Source organism: Plectropomus leopardus, chromosome 13 (genome assembly GCF_008729295.1).
Source record: "Plectropomus leopardus isolate mb chromosome 13, YSFRI_Pleo_2.0, whole genome shotgun sequence".
In the NCBI taxonomy this organism is placed as follows: domain Eukaryota; kingdom Metazoa; phylum Chordata; class Actinopteri; order Perciformes; family Serranidae; genus Plectropomus; species Plectropomus leopardus.
In genome coordinates, this window is record NC_056475.1 from 10,216,395 (window position 1) to 10,233,458 (window position 17,064).

At 37.4% G+C, this 17,064-nt stretch overlaps 2 protein-coding genes and 5 non-coding genes across 13 annotated transcripts in view; 6 read left to right on the forward strand and 1 right to left on the reverse strand.

The window, feature by feature from the left end:
* Positions 1-475: 475 nt before the first annotated feature.
* ncf1 (neutrophil cytosolic factor 1) lies at positions 476-4,579 on the reverse strand. Its single transcript, XM_042499548.1, has 9 exons — positions 4,481-4,579; positions 4,238-4,318; positions 4,036-4,111; positions 2,214-2,379; positions 2,019-2,077; positions 1,708-1,830; positions 884-991; positions 690-807; positions 476-605 (listed from the first exon to the last, which is right to left on the reverse strand). Exons 1-9 carry the CDS (start codon positions 4,550-4,552, stop codon positions 476-478), a joined length of 933 nt encoding a protein of 310 aa, XP_042355482.1. The 5' UTR covers positions 4,553-4,579.
* Positions 4,580-6,720: 2,141 nt separating this feature from the next.
* On the forward strand, positions 6,721-6,793 carry trnav-cac. The gene has a single exon. It is a non-coding gene; the product is annotated as a tRNA-Val (tRNA).
* Positions 6,794-6,932: 139 nt separating this feature from the next.
* On the forward strand, positions 6,933-7,005 carry trnav-aac. The gene has a single exon. It is a non-coding gene; the product is annotated as a tRNA-Val (tRNA).
* A 605-nt stretch (positions 7,006-7,610) lies between these two features.
* On the forward strand, positions 7,611-7,683 carry trnav-cac. Its single transcript has one exon. It is a non-coding gene; the product is annotated as a tRNA-Val (tRNA).
* A 132-nt stretch (positions 7,684-7,815) lies between these two features.
* trnav-aac lies at positions 7,816-7,888 on the forward strand. Its single transcript has one exon. It is a non-coding gene; the product is annotated as a tRNA-Val (tRNA).
* Positions 7,889-9,325: 1,437 nt separating this feature from the next.
* On the forward strand, positions 9,326-9,397 carry trnad-guc. Its single transcript has one exon. It is a non-coding gene; the product is annotated as a tRNA-Asp (tRNA).
* A 191-nt stretch (positions 9,398-9,588) lies between these two features.
* uimc1 (ubiquitin interaction motif containing 1) overlaps positions 9,589-17,064 on the forward strand; it is a 29,345-nt gene continuing 21,869 nt past the window's right edge. For 5 of the 7 annotated variants that reach the window (XM_042498699.1, XM_042498698.1, XM_042498703.1 and 2 more), the window contains exons 1-9: positions 9,589-9,617; positions 9,961-10,052; positions 11,804-11,943; positions 12,309-12,387; positions 12,937-13,055; positions 14,079-14,247; positions 14,455-14,621; positions 15,649-16,395; positions 16,974-17,025. In XM_042498699.1, coding sequence (XP_042354633.1) covers positions 10,010-10,052; positions 11,804-11,943; positions 12,309-12,387; positions 12,937-13,055; positions 14,079-14,247; positions 14,455-14,621; positions 15,649-16,395; positions 16,974-17,025 — 1,516 coding nt within the window. In that variant the 5' untranslated portion in view covers positions 9,589-9,617; positions 9,961-10,009. The remainder of the gene's footprint in view (positions 9,618-9,960; positions 10,053-11,803; positions 11,944-12,308; positions 12,388-12,936; positions 13,056-14,078; positions 14,248-14,454; positions 14,622-15,648; positions 16,396-16,973; positions 17,026-17,064) is intronic. The other 2 variants (XM_042498701.1, XM_042498702.1) reach the window with 2 other exon arrangements.

Below are 17,064 nucleotides of genomic sequence, written 5' to 3' on the forward strand. Positions count from 1 at the left end.
TAGTGCTGTATTATACAAGGGATGTGTTTTACTATATAACTGCAGTTCACCTATATCTTATATCCTATATCCCATCAGTGGAGGGAAACACACTCAGATCTTTAACTTAAGTAGAAGTAGAAATACCACACTGTAAAAATCCTTAACTACAAGTAAAAGCCTGCCATTAAAAACTTTACTTAAGTAAAAGTGTAATGGTATTATCATCAAAATATACTTAAGGTACCAAAAGTAAAACATTAAGCAGAATGTATCATTTATTTGTTGATTTATAGTTTATATTATTATGAAAAGGGGAAAAAGAAGTACAATATTTTCCTCTGACATGTAGTGGAATAGAAGTATAATGTAGCACAAAATAGCAGCACTCCAATAAGGTAGAAGGAAGTCAAAATTATACTTCAGTGTAGTACTTGAGTAAATGTATTGTGTCACAAAATGATATACAAATCCTCTGTTTTTAGTGTTATCCTGTTTAATCTCTGACATACCTGCGAGGTGGTGGCCTCTTTCCCTGCAGGTTTATCTTCTCAGCCTCATATTTCTCTTTCTTGCCGCCTTTTTGCAGGAACATGGACGGGAAATAACCAGTCTCCTCTCCTTTTCTGTGACAAACAGCATTTACAAATGAATACGTTCGTATCCAGATTAGATAAACAGTTAGCAATGTGGCTGTACAGATAGCATACCTGACGACCCACCAGCCGTCCAGCAGCTTGTGAATAACCTCGACAGTGTCACCGATCTCCAGAGAGATCTCGTCCTCCTGCTCTGATTTGTACGCGTTGATGGTGACGTGCAGCTCTCCTGCAGAGACACAACGACATTGTTGAAAAGACTGAAAATGCATTATTTATTAAAGAAAACAGTGTAGACAGCTTGCCTTCGTAGTTTGGTTCAGCTTCTTCAGCCTCCTCGGGTCCATCCAGAGGCTCCAGGTAGGACGCAGGAACCCAGCCTCGTTTCGACTCACTCTGGCAGAACCACCAACCTGAACACAACAGTAGAACCACAGCAACTTAAAACCTGACTTTATTTATTAAAGATAAAGGGATATTGTTAATATCTTTCCAGATAAGATTTTCCTATTAAGCTGAGCGAATTCACTCAGACGACAAAGTAGAATATGTCATGGTTACCAGAGGAGCTGTGTGGAAAACAAAAAATTACATAAGTATCAATAAATACATAAATACAGGGACAAGAAAAATGAAAATAAACAAATACATACTGTAATAAATAAATAAATGCATAAATAATTAAATAAATGGAAGGTTAAGACCTCCTATCTCATTTATGTAAAGACATATAATTACAGAAATAAAATAAAATATAGTTGTACAAAAATGTAGAAATAATTGAGACATTTATTTATGTCTAAATTATCAACTTTTATCAATTAATGTATGCATTTATCTATATATTTCCATTTGTATTTTAACATTTGTTTATTCATTTAATATTTGATTTATTTATTCATACATTTGTTTATTCTTTCAAGTTCATCACATCCTCCGTCACCTGAAGTAAAGGTGGAACGCTTCCATGTTTCTCATTCAGCTAAAATTCAGCTTTGTGTATGTGTAAACTTTGGGATTTGCACTTCAGATAAAAAGAAGCCTCTGTGGCTTTGAGTAAAATTTGGCTGCAGAGCATCAGTTTGTAATGACTGGCTGCACTGGTGGAGTTTGGGCATCAACTTCTCACCGTTCTGACTTTTCTCCACAATTTCCACCAGGTCTCCTGTATGCAGGTCGATCTCATGCTTTGACGTCTTGGCGAAGTCTGCGATCACTCTGTAGGTGTCCAGTATGATGGGGCCAGAAATCTCTGAGAGGTAAAACACATGATTGTATCTTTTAATTTTGCCTGAACAACATTTAAAGGAAAGTAATTTTAAAATGAACCCAGCAGCTGGAGACAAAGTTGAGCCCTGTATGTTACAACTAAAGCTATTATCAAAGCATTAGGTTTTAAATAAAGTAGTTGTTAACTGTGGGACCTAAAATGACTCTTACCAGATGCATTTCCTCTGGCCAGCTCCCTGGAGACCACAAATGTCTCATTTCGTTTCAGTCTAAAGAGAAAATTATCCTTTGTCAATTTACAGATACGCGATTTAAATTCTTTTCTCTTTGTTTGATAATGTGATACATCTTCCAAGTTTAGCACATCAGCTCTAATCAAAGCAGAAGTGTGTGTGATATACTGACGTGTTTTGGGCAAGTGGGTTTTCGTCCTCGGGTCGGACCTTGAGGAAGTTGGAGAGGTGTTTGCTGCGGGAGATGTGAGGCGGCAGGTTGACGAGCAAGTGGAAATACTCAGCTAAGGTGGTCTTTCTGGTTTCTGGGGACTTCTGGCTGTAGAGCCACCGCGACGCTGAGAACACAAACACAACCATGTCAGTCACAGGCAAAAAAAACAAACAAACAAACACAAATACACATGAAGATTTTTGGATTTTTACTGTAAATGCTCTTTTAGGCACCCACCCTGTGTGTGTACTCATAGTACTTATATCTTTCATTGAGTGAAAGCACTTGAGCCTTGAGGAAAGAAGGTGCCATACAGTGCTCTTGCTCGGCATCAAAATGTATTGGTTGTACTGTTGTTCAAGTCCCTCTGGACCTTTATCAGGAGTATTTTACTTACCGGTGTCCCTTGATGACAGTCCAGTGGGTTCAAAAATGTAGTTTAACCTAAAAGTGATGCTGAGTAAGAGCAGTGTGTGGGACTTTCTTTTCTTACGACTCAAGTGATACTTTCCAACACACCTGCATCTGAGACAGTTGGATGTGTGAATATCTCATTAAAAAAAACACTCTGTAAAAGCATTCTGTTAATAAAGGTCTGACATTCAAAATATTTCACTTAAGGTACAAAAATATTAAGAGCAAAATGTACTGAAAATATGAAAGTGAAAGTACTTGTTGGGCAGAATGAGTTTTATTATTTTAAATAAATAATATCAATGAAATACTACAACAAAAGCAGGCATTTTAATGCCATAGCTTTTGGAGTTAGGGTACATTTGAACTTCTTTAAATACTGTTGGATAGTTTAATTTGGAGCACAGTGTCATCGTTTATAAATTGATTACATGTTTTGTTTGTAAACTCTTAATTTGTAGTATAGCCATTAACTCCAACTGTCAGATAACTAAAGTGAAGTAATAAGTACAATATTTGCCTATGAAATGTAGTGAAGTAGAAGTATTATATACTACTTATTATATACTTTAAGCATAGAAATTAAATACTCAGGTAAAGTAAGAGTACCTCAGAATTGTACTTGAGTACTGAGTTACTTTTACACATCTGCTTTTAAGAGGTCGTAATTTCCAGAGCAGTGCAAGTCGGCTGCTGTTGCATCAAGATTTGGGTTTTGGCGTTGCCTCACTTTCTCTACATTGCAACAAGTTTTGTTTTGTAATTAGATTTTCACAAGGGAGTTCTGTTTTCAAGAGAACTGGGACATAAAACCTGAACAGGAACAGAAAACAAATATGCTCAACATCAGTGTCTTTTACGATGCCTGCTGTCATTAAACATTTAGAGCAATTCGCTGCAGTTCCTCTAATGCACGCAGTAATTACAGTGTCCATAAAACAGCTCTCAGTAGCCACATTAGCTTCACTTCTTGTTCTTTACAGCTGCCAAAATTTCAAAACAGTGGTTGATATCAGCCTGCTTAGCAGCGTTCTCAGTTTCTGTAACGAATCTAAAAGGAGAAGTAGATTCAGCCACATGTGCTTAAATATCTCCAGGTGCTTCCTGACAAAAGGTTACAGAACACAGAGTATAAACTGAAAATTATTTTAAAATGCCTCATGTACTTCATACATATTTGGGTCATCTTTTAAAACTTGTCTGTGATTAGGTGAGTAATTAATAGTGTTGTAATTGTCTTGTGCACTCTGCAGCTTCTCAAAACATCAAAGTTATAAACTAAAGAGAATGGCATCATACAAAACTAAAATGATAAGATGTAACACAATCTTTACATACAAACGTAGTGAAAAGTCATTATTTTTACCTGGTAATGACGGGATGATTCTGTCCTTCTTTTCTATTTGACCAGCCTCGATGGGAAACATCTCCTTCAGAGATTTCTGCCATCAAAACAAAATATTTTTAACTCAGATTCAGGAAGAGCTTTTTCTCATTTTTGGTTTACTTCATTTGTAGAAGTGCACAACTCAGCAGAGATTATACGTTGTAGTGCAGAAGGAGCTTACGTGGAAGGTGTAAATCTCAGGATACGTCCTGTAGATCAGCTTTTCAGAGAGGTCGCTCCATTTCACCATCAGCATGTACACCTGCACATATTATATCACACTTAAACACAACAAGATGTACTTTTTTCAAAATCTTCTATTTAGATTCTGAACGCTGATTCGGCATTACGACTTATTTCAAAAAGAACATCTCTAAATGTATAGTTTTTAAAGGATTTGCAGAGTAAATGTTTTGAGCCTTACGAAGTGCTGACTGGGAAATGAACGTTTCTCGAAGCCCAAAAGCTCCACGTGCCTGACGTAGTTCCCCTCCATGCTGAGATACACCCGACTGACAACTGACATAACACAACGAGGCTTTTATACTCTGTGCGTTTGTGCAGGATGTCATCAACATGAGTTGGTTCCTCTTTACTTGACGACGAAAGTCATTTAACTTCATCACAGAGAAAAAGAAACAAGGAAATACTTTTGCCTTCCTTTGATGGCTGGAATAATAATAATGATAATATTTAAACAGTCATAATAGCAGTGGCTGCACTAAAAGTGGAGTAAAAAGTAGATGATTTCTTTCTGAAATGTGATGAAGTAGACGTCTAACACTTTGAAACCTGAGCAAATTGACTTGATATCTTTCAAAAACATGGGATGAAGTTACAACCCACGAGACAATGACTTGAAATTTAGCAAAAAATTAAATTAAATTTAAAAAAATAAATAAATATAAAGAGTGATGACTGTGGTGTGCTGTCATGCTGATTCCTGATTCCTGTTCTAAATGTCTAGCTGACCTATCAGATTATGTGGTGGGATCTCCTTGTTGTGTAACTCACATGAATCATCTCACACCCCCTCAGAGTTATCTCGTGACCCTTTAGAGGGGCTCAACCACTGGACTAAACTAACTAAAAGTACATAAAGAAGTCAAAACTAGCTCCAACTTGAGCAGCTACAACCGAACAATGCTGCTTATTATCAAATGTAATCATGTCTGATTGATATATTAAATATCAGTCACAGGTAAAAACTACTGCAGAACGAGTACTTTTACTTTTAAGAAACTTTCTTGGAAATTGTGAGGTATTTCTGGTCCTGTATAATGAAGCTTTACTTAATTAGGATTTTAATGCAGAGCTATTACTTGTAATGGTGTACTTTTGCATTGTGGTATTGGTACTTTTTTTCTTAGTAAATGATGTGAATACTTTCTCCACTACTGCATATTGTATTATCCACTATAATGCCAGTGTTCTCATAATATACTATCCGTCAAATACTTAAAATAAGATTGATAAATGAAGAAATTGGTATGTACTGCAGTTCACTTCAATTGTATTAGATTGTGCTGATCATTATGTTTTCTTTCAATAACTGCAAGTATAAATATTGAAAACAGACTAGACACTGGAAAACCTCCCGGTACTCCTGATGGCCACTCCGCCCCTGTCTGAATGTATCAGCAAAAGTAGTAGTACTAATATATCTACTGCAATCGAGGTCAGAGAAACAAGGATACAAGAACTGGTAAACAGTCACATTTGAAAATATCCTGAAAGTGAAGAATTCCCCTCAAAAATGTTTCTCAATAGTCCAAAAGGGGAATCACTGTGTTGATTACACATTGACTGCATCCCTCACACACACAAAAATACATCTGTTATTTTTGTCACAACTATTCTTTGTGTCACGCATGAGGGCTTTCAACGGGGCTTTCAGCTTAACTTGTGATTTCCAAAACTTTCAGCAAACATTCAAAGAGGAACAAAAACAATGTGAAAAGAAACAAAAGCAACCCCACACAAATACATTTCCTCCATTGTGGCCACTGAGAGAAAAGATTTTAGTTTGCATTTAGATTTAATTTACGTCAGACGTAAAGTCTCGAGTAGTCACTGATATTGATGAAAAAGAAAGATAATCAATAAATTAAGTAATTTAGACATAATCTGATACATACAAATTTTAAATAATTTTCTGTGTGTTTCATGTTTCACAGTGAAGGTGTTTATATTTGGAGAGAGCGGATGATGAGACATCCAGAGTCACATCAGTGAGTCACTGCAGTTTATGAGTCACACATATTACTACATCTAAGGCCTTGTGTGTTTGTATTACTGACAAAAGTTTACTCCGATCCATTACTTAAGTAAAAGTAACTCAATGTAGAAAAACTCTTACTTGTATATCTTACTTTCTTCATTCCTTTTTGTCATTATTGTAATTTGACTGTCCGTCCTGGAAGAGGGATCCCTCATCATCCAGTTTTTCCTTAGGCGATGTGAGGGTCTAAGGGCAGAGGGATGTCATATGCTGTAGAGTAGAGCTCTGAGGCAAACCGTGTTTTTGATAATGGGCTTTATAAATAAAATTGACTTGGCTTACTTTTTCCTCACTCCATTAATATTGGCCTATGTAAATTAATAACTGGCAATATTTCATATTGTACATTTTTTGGAGATACATCACAATTTTCCGTTATAGCGGTTTCCGTAGTGTAGTGGTTATCACGTTCGCCTCACACGCGAAAGGTCCCCGGTTCGAAACCGGGCGGAAACATTATTTTCCCCCCTCCCAGACTACCGTAAAATTGAGGTCCAGAGCAAATGTACCAGGTAACCTGTACTCTTTACAGTAGTCTTTCATTTTGACCAATTTAATTATTTTCTCCTGGATGTCCGTAAACGCCGCATGCGGAGTTTCCGTAGTGTAGTGGTTATCACGTTCGCCTAACACGCGAAAGGTCCCCGGTTCGAGACCGGGCGGAAACATTATTTTTTCCCTTCTTCATGGACGACTATATCTGTTGTGCAATACTTTTTTTTTTTTTTCTTTTTTTTTTTGTTTGCTGCCATTTTTCACGTTTCAGTTGATTTAAGATTTTTATAAGCACATGAAATTCTCTCAAATTTTGGAAGCAAATTTGTTGTTATCTATGTTAGTGAGCACTTCTCCTTTTCCTAGTTAATCCATCCACCTGACAGGTGTGGCACATCAAGATTTTGATTACGCAGCATTATTGCTACACAGGGACAATAATAGGGCGTTCTAAAACTGCAGAAAAAAGTGTTGAATGAAATAAATTGTTAAGTGTAATGTTTCAGAAGTAGCACATTTTAGTCAATGAAAAACAGGCCTTGTGGCAAAAAAAAAAACTACATAATAAACAAAAAAAGAAATAAATAACGTCCTCCGAAGGGACAGGGAGTCTCATCCACCACAAGTGTAGGTATTTGAAAGGCGCAGGCGGTTCACTGGAAGGGAAGGAAAAGTTTGATTTGTGTCTCGCGTTTCCATAGTGTAATCCTTCCAGTATGCCTTCATTTTGATCAATTTCATGATTTTTTCCTGGATGTCCCCAAATGCCTCGCAAGGAGTTTCCGTAGTGTAGTGGTTATCACGTTCGCCTCACACGCGAAAGGTCCCCGGTTCGAAACCGGGCGGAAACATTGGATCTATTTTGGAGAGAATCGGTATCCAAACTCTACATATTTACCATACGTCGCTTTCAGCAATTATTAACCAAGCATGGACGACAAATATCTGATTGTGCTTGAACGCAGCACTTTTGCAAACATCGAGTTTCCGTAGTGTAGTGGTTATCACGTTCGCCTAACACGCGAAAGGTCCCCGGTTCGAGACCGGGCGGAAACAGTGACAGCTTTTCATTATCATATCTCAAATTTCCTGATGTCTTGTGACTGTCCGCTGCTGCTGTCGATGATCAACAAGTCTGTAACTTCCGATGCGTCCTTAAACGCGGTCCTCAGGGGGCGCACATGTGTGGTGCTGCTCTGCTATTTGGCAGCAGATGGCAGAGCTGTAGAGCCTCCTAAGGAGTCCTAAGGTACAAGATTTAACGAAGACGTACTTCATTCACATTTACAACCACAGGGGACGCCAATTATTCCTCTGGTTTTTGGTAAGTGCTCCTGTGTAGCCTGTCTGTGCTAAATACTTATGACCGCGGCCTGCAGTGCCAAGCTAAAGTTGACAGGAGGCTAATGTTAGCATTAAGGTGTGTGTTTTGTGTGTTTTTGATCCAACAGCTCTGATACTGAAAGGTTTTAGGATTACAGTCTGCTCTGTTAACAAACTTAATTCCATATTGTGTTTTCTGACAGACTGAGAGGATGTCACAGTGATCAGATGACTTCTACAGCTCCTCTGAAGGATGAGCAAAACACATTGGTGTCCTCTGCAGGGACAGGGAGTCTCATCGAGACGGGAGGTATCTTCAAGTCATGTTCCCAGAGTCTTTATAACCATTTACTGTGATGTTTTGTCTGAAAAAAGTTAAACAAAGTTGCCAGTGGGCAAAATGTTGCCTCAGACCACAGCAAAAGGATTTTGTCTGTCTCTGACACTCTTAAAATAAATCAAAAGAAAGATATCCTTATGCATTTGTTTTTTTTCCATCTGAACTTGCACCCAACTGTGACTTATGTGTTCAGCTACAGCTCTTATATAGACAATAAAATGATTTCCAGTATGCTTGTATTTTTCTGTTTACTTGGATTACTTGGATACTTGGATTTTTGTCATTCATTTCCTTATAAATACTTACATCTTTCAGATGGAGTCTGCTGTTTGTTACATGTGCTGTGCTGCATCATTTACATGTTTACTTTGTCAATAAAAAAAATCATTTGCAAAATAGACCAAAAAATAATAAACCTGAGAACCTTTCGCTGCCATTAAAAATAATTTTGGCATATGAACTGTTGTTGAAACAACTCAGATACAACTGAGGGCCATTTGTGTAGTAGCCTACCTGAAAGGTTGAGCCTAAGGTGTGATAACAATGGCACGTGTGGGTCTTAAATACTAACAGCCCGTTGACCGTGTATGTCCTCTAGGTGCGGGAGGTTTTTTTGTATTTGTATTTATAATATCGTTTCTTTGAACTTTTCTTTGTTGTTTTATTGACATTTTGACGTAATGCGTATGTAGTGTTACACTGTTGTTAAGGTACGACTAAAGTAATTATTGAAAGGTTTTTAACCTCATTTAATTCAAATATAAGAACTTTCCTCATGTAATAACTGTTTTTTTTTGTTTGTTTTGTCACTCGGAAAATCCATGTATACATCCTCGTTAGTATAGTGGACAGTATCTCCGCCTGTCACGCGGAAGACCGGGGTTCGATTCCCCGACGGGGAGAATATGTTTTTTAAAAAAAATATACATAATATAATTTTGTTGTACAACAATAATGAAGCATTTTTTTCCTATTGAGTGATTGTCTGTCCATAAAGGCGGCATTAAAGTGATATCGACCGACAGCCCCTGAAGGCATCGCAAATGACGTGTCTACGCAGTAGTCACGTGGTTGCGTCAGCAGAAACAAACATGGCGCCGCGAAAGTGAGGAAAACTCTGATGTGAGTGTTTCTGTACTGAATATTTTTCGGTTTATTGTTGTTTTGTGTAGCCGTTGAACTAATAAGCATGCGTTCAGGCAATGGTGTTTTTTTAATCACGGCTATTTTTTTTAAGAACACCGAAAATGCGAACTTTATTTGCGGTTTCTGGGGTCTCGTGAGGTCAGTTTGTTTCCCTATCAACCGATGCTCTCGCGCTGTGTACTTTAAGCTAGTGAAGTTTTGACGGAAATCGGCCGAGTGAGACTCTAAACATGAGCTGTACACACCCGTGTGTGAATTAACCTGCTTTCAGCCGCTTTAGTCTCTCACTCTAATCATTTGTTTTCATTTTAACACTCAGGTGAGTTAGTTTGGGGTCCACGCTCGTGCCATTCCGACCCACCGGACAGATGAGAGGAAGAGGAGGACACTCTTCGTCATCAGGTAAAACAGGTAACTACTGCTGCTGAGAGTGGACGAGGAGGGTGCTCTGTTGTTGGCTTTGCTGCCGTTTGAGGGTTTTGTTAAATACAAATCCTCTGAAACTGTGTTATGGAAGCTGTGATTTAATCCGCTGCACATTTATTAGACATTAAAAGGAGATTTCCACAGACAGGCAGCCGAGGTGTCATAAGGGTTATCTTAGTTTGAGCTTGGAGACCACAAATGCGTGACAGAGAGCCTCCTTTATATTTAAATGACTCAGACATTAGCACGAAATTAGTGAAAAGTACAAGAAAATTAACAAAAACAAAACCAACAAAGGGAACGTACAAATAAAAAAAACAAACAAACCAGGAAATTACCTGGAAAAATATCTTTAGGAAAAAAAATAAATAAATAATCGCAAATATATAAATATGACAGTTATAAACATAGCTCTGTGGACATTTTTCACTAGCTATAAAAAGAAAAAAAATTATATCTACTTATTTCTTAGAGCTTATAGACCCCAAATGTATGACTGAGAGCCTCCTTTATATTTAAACGACACAGACATTAGCAAGGAATTAGTGAAAAGTACAAGAAAATAAAATTTTTTAAAAAAACAAGGAAATGACCTGGAAATAAACTCCTTGAATAACTAAAATGATTTGTAAAATAATTTTAAATATATAATTATGACATTATAGATATAGATCTGAACACTTTCCCTAGCTTTTTAGAAAATTATTTTCTGCACATACTAATTTCTTCTGATTTGCAGGACAGTTTTTGTCAAGTTGCCCATTGCCTTTTTACCCTTTTTTTGAGAAAGAGAGAGGTTTCAAAAGGTTGAAATACTTGTGAAAGGCGTTTAAATGGAACACCAGAAAGTGCTGTCGATCCAGATTTCAAAGGGACAGAAAATACATGAATTGCATCAGATATAGCACAAAGCTTGTTTTAATCTTTTGTCCCTGGCCTCCAAATATACTGCACATAATAAATGACAGTTCCACCTAACAATAATAAATACGTATAATAATGTAATTTATGTAATTACTAATTTCTTGCAAATTTATGGGTCATTTAAATGTGAAGGAGGCTGTCTGACATACATTTGTAGCCTTTAAGCTCATCTATAATAATCCTTGTGACACCACAGTTCTCTGTTCATTTTAAAGTGTAAAATTAGTGGAATTCCCCTTTAAATGTCTGATAAATGTGTGCAGCAGATTCAATCACAGCTTCAACAACACAGTTTCAGACAATACACATTAAACAAAACCCTAAGCTTGAGCTTAAAGACTACACATGTATCACAGAGAGCCGTGTGTGCAAACTAGTAGGGGTGGGTAAAAACACTTAACATAGGAATTTCAATTTGATTTTGAATTTAAAAATCCCCCCCAAATAAGTTTTGTTTTTTTCCACAACATTATGTTGACATAAAGAGGAAAGGCGATCCTGCCAATCCATTATTTTGTACTTCACCTTAAAGAAGGCAAGCATTTAGGCGTACTTCGTATGGAATTACTTAGTATTTAACTTAACCAACTATAGTTAAACATTGCATAATAAAGTAAAGTATTTTGTTAAAACTTCATACAGAGTGGAGCATTAAACTCTAGCACTTACAAACATGGCGACCAACCAGCACACACTGTATCTCTTTTTTTTTTTCTTTTTCAGCAGTGATTTTAGTGATTAGAATCTGAATTGAAAACTTTTAAATTATGCTATGCTTATGTGAAGCTTTTTGTTTCTGTGTTGTGACAAAGTTTCTCAGCAGCAGACCAGGATGGCTCTGAGGAAGCAAATACTCAAGGATGCCAGTGACATTCCCACTGGAAGCCAACCAGCCGACGAAAACACGCAGGAAGATGAAACTCTCAACGACCAAGACAACACTGTAAAAAATGTGAACATGAGCTTGAATCAGCTGAGATAAATGCAGATTCATGTGTCTAAATCCAGGAGTACAGCATCACTTGTTTTTAAGCATGTCAGCAGTTTTAGCTCAGGGATTAGTCAGTGCTTTTCATATACTTTCCACTTTTCCCAATACTGTCCCAAAGTCAAATTGGTAGTTGGATGAAACTTGAAATATTTTTAACAGCAGATCTGATGATTCAACTGTAGCTTGGAAGTTAATTATGACTCATTGTTGTGTCATACCTTGAACATACTTTGTTGAATTTTTCAGCTAAAAACTCTCTCCTGAGGCTTACTTGAACTCTGGAAAATGACGTCAATTAAACTTTGTCTTTGTGCCTGTCCTTCCAGGACGAGCTCTCATTGTCACTTCTATCGTCATCAAGAGAAAAACGCAAGAAGGAGAGGGAAAACAAATCCAAACCCAAAGGTACACGAATTGTAGGACAAACAAAATAATTACCAAACATTGACTTTTAATGGTTTTTTTTCTTCTTTGTTTGTTTTTAGTTTGTGCAGAATAAATACTGTTTAACATGGAGAAAGAAATTTAATGACAAATAAGTTAAAAAATTGAAATACAAATGTTCTTAGTGTCACTGTATTGATGTCGAGGCTAGTTTTATTCATCACATCATCACTGCACATGATGATGTATGTTGTATATTTTGTTGGTATGGTGACGTCAGTCTGTGTTTAGGTGCATATAACAAGAACTAGGTTTAACGAATATTATTTTTTATATTATTTTGTAACAACATTGTTTTTTGAAGCTAATTTTACTCCTTTTAAGATTCTAAATAATTGACACAATCAAAAGTGTACTGACAATACAGTGGAGTACTTTACAAAGAAAAAAACCCTAAAGCTCTGTGCTAAGTAAGCCACAGCATTAGTATAATTTCTGGTCAATGTGAGAGGCAGGCTTTTATGAATAACCCTGACTTTTAACTTTATAGCACTGTCCCTTACTTTTCAGAGATGACAGAGGAAGAGATGATGGCCTTGGCTCTGCGTTTGAGCGAACAGGAAGCCAGCGTTACTGCACTTAGACTGCAGGAAGAGGAGGAGGCCGTGATGAAAGCCATCCAGGAGAGTGTGAGTGCAGAGGAGCTTAAAAAATAAGTCCTCCCTTCATGAATGTTGTAATATTCATTTTTATTATTTTGTCCACCTCTCTTATGTCAATAATGGTAAACTAAGTAACGGAAGCATCTCTCTGTATAACAGCAGTGCTGTTTTTGCATGTTAGTCTTAGCCTAGTGACGATGCGCCAGATTCAGTGCATAGTGACAGATAGTGGATATGGATGAATGGAAGAGGCGCCGTCAATTTACTGCAGACATTATAACAATAATCAACAGAGTGAAGTACTAGTTTACAAGTAGTAGAGGGTGTATTTCTACTATTGCGATATTTGTACAACTTCTGCTCTTTGTTGCACGCTCTCAGTCAGTGAGTCCTCACAACAGACTGGATTTTCTTTGGAAAAAGGAAAATAACTTCCGTTGCAATAAACACTCCAGTGGACCTGGATCAAAAGACAGTATAGTTTAGTGACATTATTTACTTAGTCAAAAAAGTGGAAATTATTCCTTAATTTGAAGTTGTTGGAGTTTTTCTGCCTGTATGTGCACATTTTCAACAAAGGGCAAATATTTGTACTAGACATATAAGAAATGTATCAATGGGCCTTTTGAGCCTCAAGAATGACAAATTATATATTTTGATAGCGAAAGATATGGATTGTCACATCAATTGGTTTTTTCACTTCTAGTTAGGATAATCATCTTTGAAAGATTTGAATTACAATTCCCATAATGCTTTGTGGGATGCCATGTTGCCATGGAGTTGGTTTGCTAGCTGGAGGTCAATACCGTTTTTATGCCAATATTTCTTCACATTTTTAGCTAATTTGCTGAATGTACTATTAGCTGTTCCTGTTTGCAAAGTAACTGTAGCTGTTACTGTAATACTGTATTTCAGAGGAGAACTTCTGAGTCATGATTCTCAGAAAAGAGGCTGTGATTTTTGACCCAAACTGCATCAATCTGATTGAAAGATTTCAAACAGTATCTGGTTAAATAACTAATGCAGAAGTACTGTTTTTTTCTCTTGTAGATGGTCAGCCAGACACAACCGTGCTCACAGAGCCTGCTCGCCGATGCCGAAGCTTCACTCAGGATCTGCTCTCGACGAAAACTCTTGTACTCAAACAGAAAGAAGGCATCTGCTAACGAACAGGGAGCATCAGAAGACACCTGCACGCCAGAGACAGATGTGAACCGAGGTAAGTCACTGAAGACTGTTGAGTTTATGTTGGTAAATATCCTACACTGCTTAGTTTCCTTATGCACCAGCGCTGGCAAGTAAAATCAGAGGAAATATGCAAAAACAGAAATATACAATTTTGCCATGTAGTCAGGCCAACTCAAAGAATAAAATCAAACTGCTGAAATTACAATGAATTTGAAAGCAAGCTGGAATGTACTTCCAGGAGCAAAAGGAAGTGGCGATGAAAGCAATAACAGGAGTAAAAAGCGGAAAAGGAAAGAAGGAAGTCCTCTGCTGGAGATGCCGGACTTATCACAGACTCAGAAAATCTACTCTCAGGCTTCACCCTGCAGCTCCGAATGTCCCTCAGTGCCTCTGGACTCACCGCAGGTTTGTCCAAAAATATTTTTGATTTGTCTTCACTTTTGATCGACCTGTTGATAATATTTAGGAGGGTGTGAAATTTAAGTATTTAGTCTATAAAATGTCACAAAATACTGCAGATCAAAGTTTCAAAAGCCCAAGCAGATGAAATCCCAAACCAAAGATATTCAGTAAGCAACTAATGATTATTTCCATGAATGATTATTCTGTTGATATCATCACTTCCCAGAGCCCAAGGTGAGGAAAGCTGCCAAAACAGCTTTCCTCAGATCTCAAAGATACTCAGATGACAATGATTTAAAACAGAGAAAAGCTAAAAATCCTCACATTGGGGTTCCTGGAACCAGCAAATGTTTGCAGTTTTGTTAAATATGCTTAATTAATGATCAAAGTACTTGTATAATTATCTTTCGATCAACTAAAAGATTTTAAGCCTTAATTTCACTTTCAATGATTAAAAAGAGAAAAGCAGCATATTAGCAGGATTATCAAACTGTTGCTGGCACATAATCATTACAATGATAGAATTTGATTTACTGTGATAAAAGTTTATTCAAGAACAGCAATCAGACTCTGAAAAGCTTGTTGAGATTAATAAGAAATCTGAGAAAATGATAATTTTAGTACACTGTGTTTTTTGTAATTGTCATTCGTAAACTGGCTTTATTCGTTCTTTCTATACCATGTGTTATGCTCTTATGTTTATGAAATTACAATGTGTTGGATGAAGCAATGAACTTACAGAACTTACTTTACTGTTTTGGTTCACTTCACTGCTCTTATAGTTATTTTTAGGGGAAAAGGTGAAAAAATCTGTTTTACACTACCTGCCCAGCAGTAAACTCTTAGAAACTTGCTGGTAAACATACACATTAAGCAGCTAAAGAGACAGATGTTTCCCTCAGGAGTTGGTGGAGACCAAAAACAGAGCTAAAAGAGAGTGACTGTGGGACTTACATTTATCAGGTGAACACAAACACAACTCCAAATGAATGATAATGTTTGTACTTGTCTTCTCTTAACAATACATCAGAGCTGTGACTCGACCCAGATCGATGACTGTCAGCTCCGTAAATCCCCTGTCTTCTCCTCCACTGGCTCCAGAGCCGAGGTTCACATCCCCCGGCTGAACCAGGACCTGCTGGAAAGTTGCAGAACATCTGGGTTTGTGTTGTGCTCTCAGGACAGTTTGACCTCAACTCAAAAGTCTCAACCTGCTGAACCCAAGAGCCCGACGTTTCCCAAAAGTCCCAAATGCTCCGGTAATCACACTTTGTCGAAGAGTCCCAACTTCTTAGAGACTGATCAGGAAGACGATAGAGAGACGGAGCAGAGTCCTGAGTATTTTAAAAGTCCAGTATTTGGCAGGATTACTCAGCATGAGAGGTCTCCAAGTGCCTGCAAACCCCCAGACCGTGTCTGTAACTCAGAGTTCATGTTCTCTTCTCAGGGGAGTTTAACCCCCTCTGTGAGGTCCACATCCTGTCAGCCTAAGAGTCCAGTGTTCCCAAGAAGCCCAGGTGTTTCCAAAAACGTCGCTCCCTCTGAAACATTAGTATCGAGCAATAGTCCTGTTTTCTCAGAGACTGACGGAGAGCAGACCGAGCAGAGTCTTGGATGTTGTATAAGCCCAGTGTTTGGCGGGACTCCACAACAACAACAAAAGATTCATCTTGATGAGCAGAAAGACTCTGTGAGTCCTTCAGCTGCAGGTCTCAGAGGTTCAGCCACTGAAAAGAATTCAACCACATCCAGTGGTCCCTCTCAGAGTCTGAGGCAGGTGAGTTCAGGTATCCCATAAAGTCCCTGTCAGGTGGTCGAGAAGTGTCTGAAACAACTGGATTTTTGACACTAATATTGGTACATTAGTGTTAAAAATAAATATACATATATATTTCTTGTATATTATATATATATATTTCTATCTCATTCTTTTATTTATTTCAGTTTTTATTCTGGTATATATTTGTGTATTTATTTATTGATACTTAAGTCATTTTATCATCATCCATACTCTGGTAAACAAACTATGTAATGGGCTGTTTCTAAATGAACAAAAACTTTAATTATTTATTGGCTGACATATTTTGCGTTACCTGTATATTGGCCGATATAACGGTGTAGTTGATGTATTTGGGGCAGCTTTAATCTTGTCTAATTTTTCTAATCTTAAACTCCAATAAGACGCATGCTCTGCAGCATATCTATCATATAGTATTTTATTCAACCCTCCAAGTGGCAAAGATTTTTTTCCTCTCAATGATAATTTTTTCCTCAAACTTGCAATGTGATTTTTGGATTTTAAAGGGTATTTTTCTCTTGCAGTGTAAAACAACATTCTCTGTTCTTCCTGATTAGGACAGCAAGATAAACAATCAAGAAGTTGGGTTTAACAACTCATCTCAGTCAGGTACAGTGTTACATCACACACTCTGCTCCCTGTCGGTGT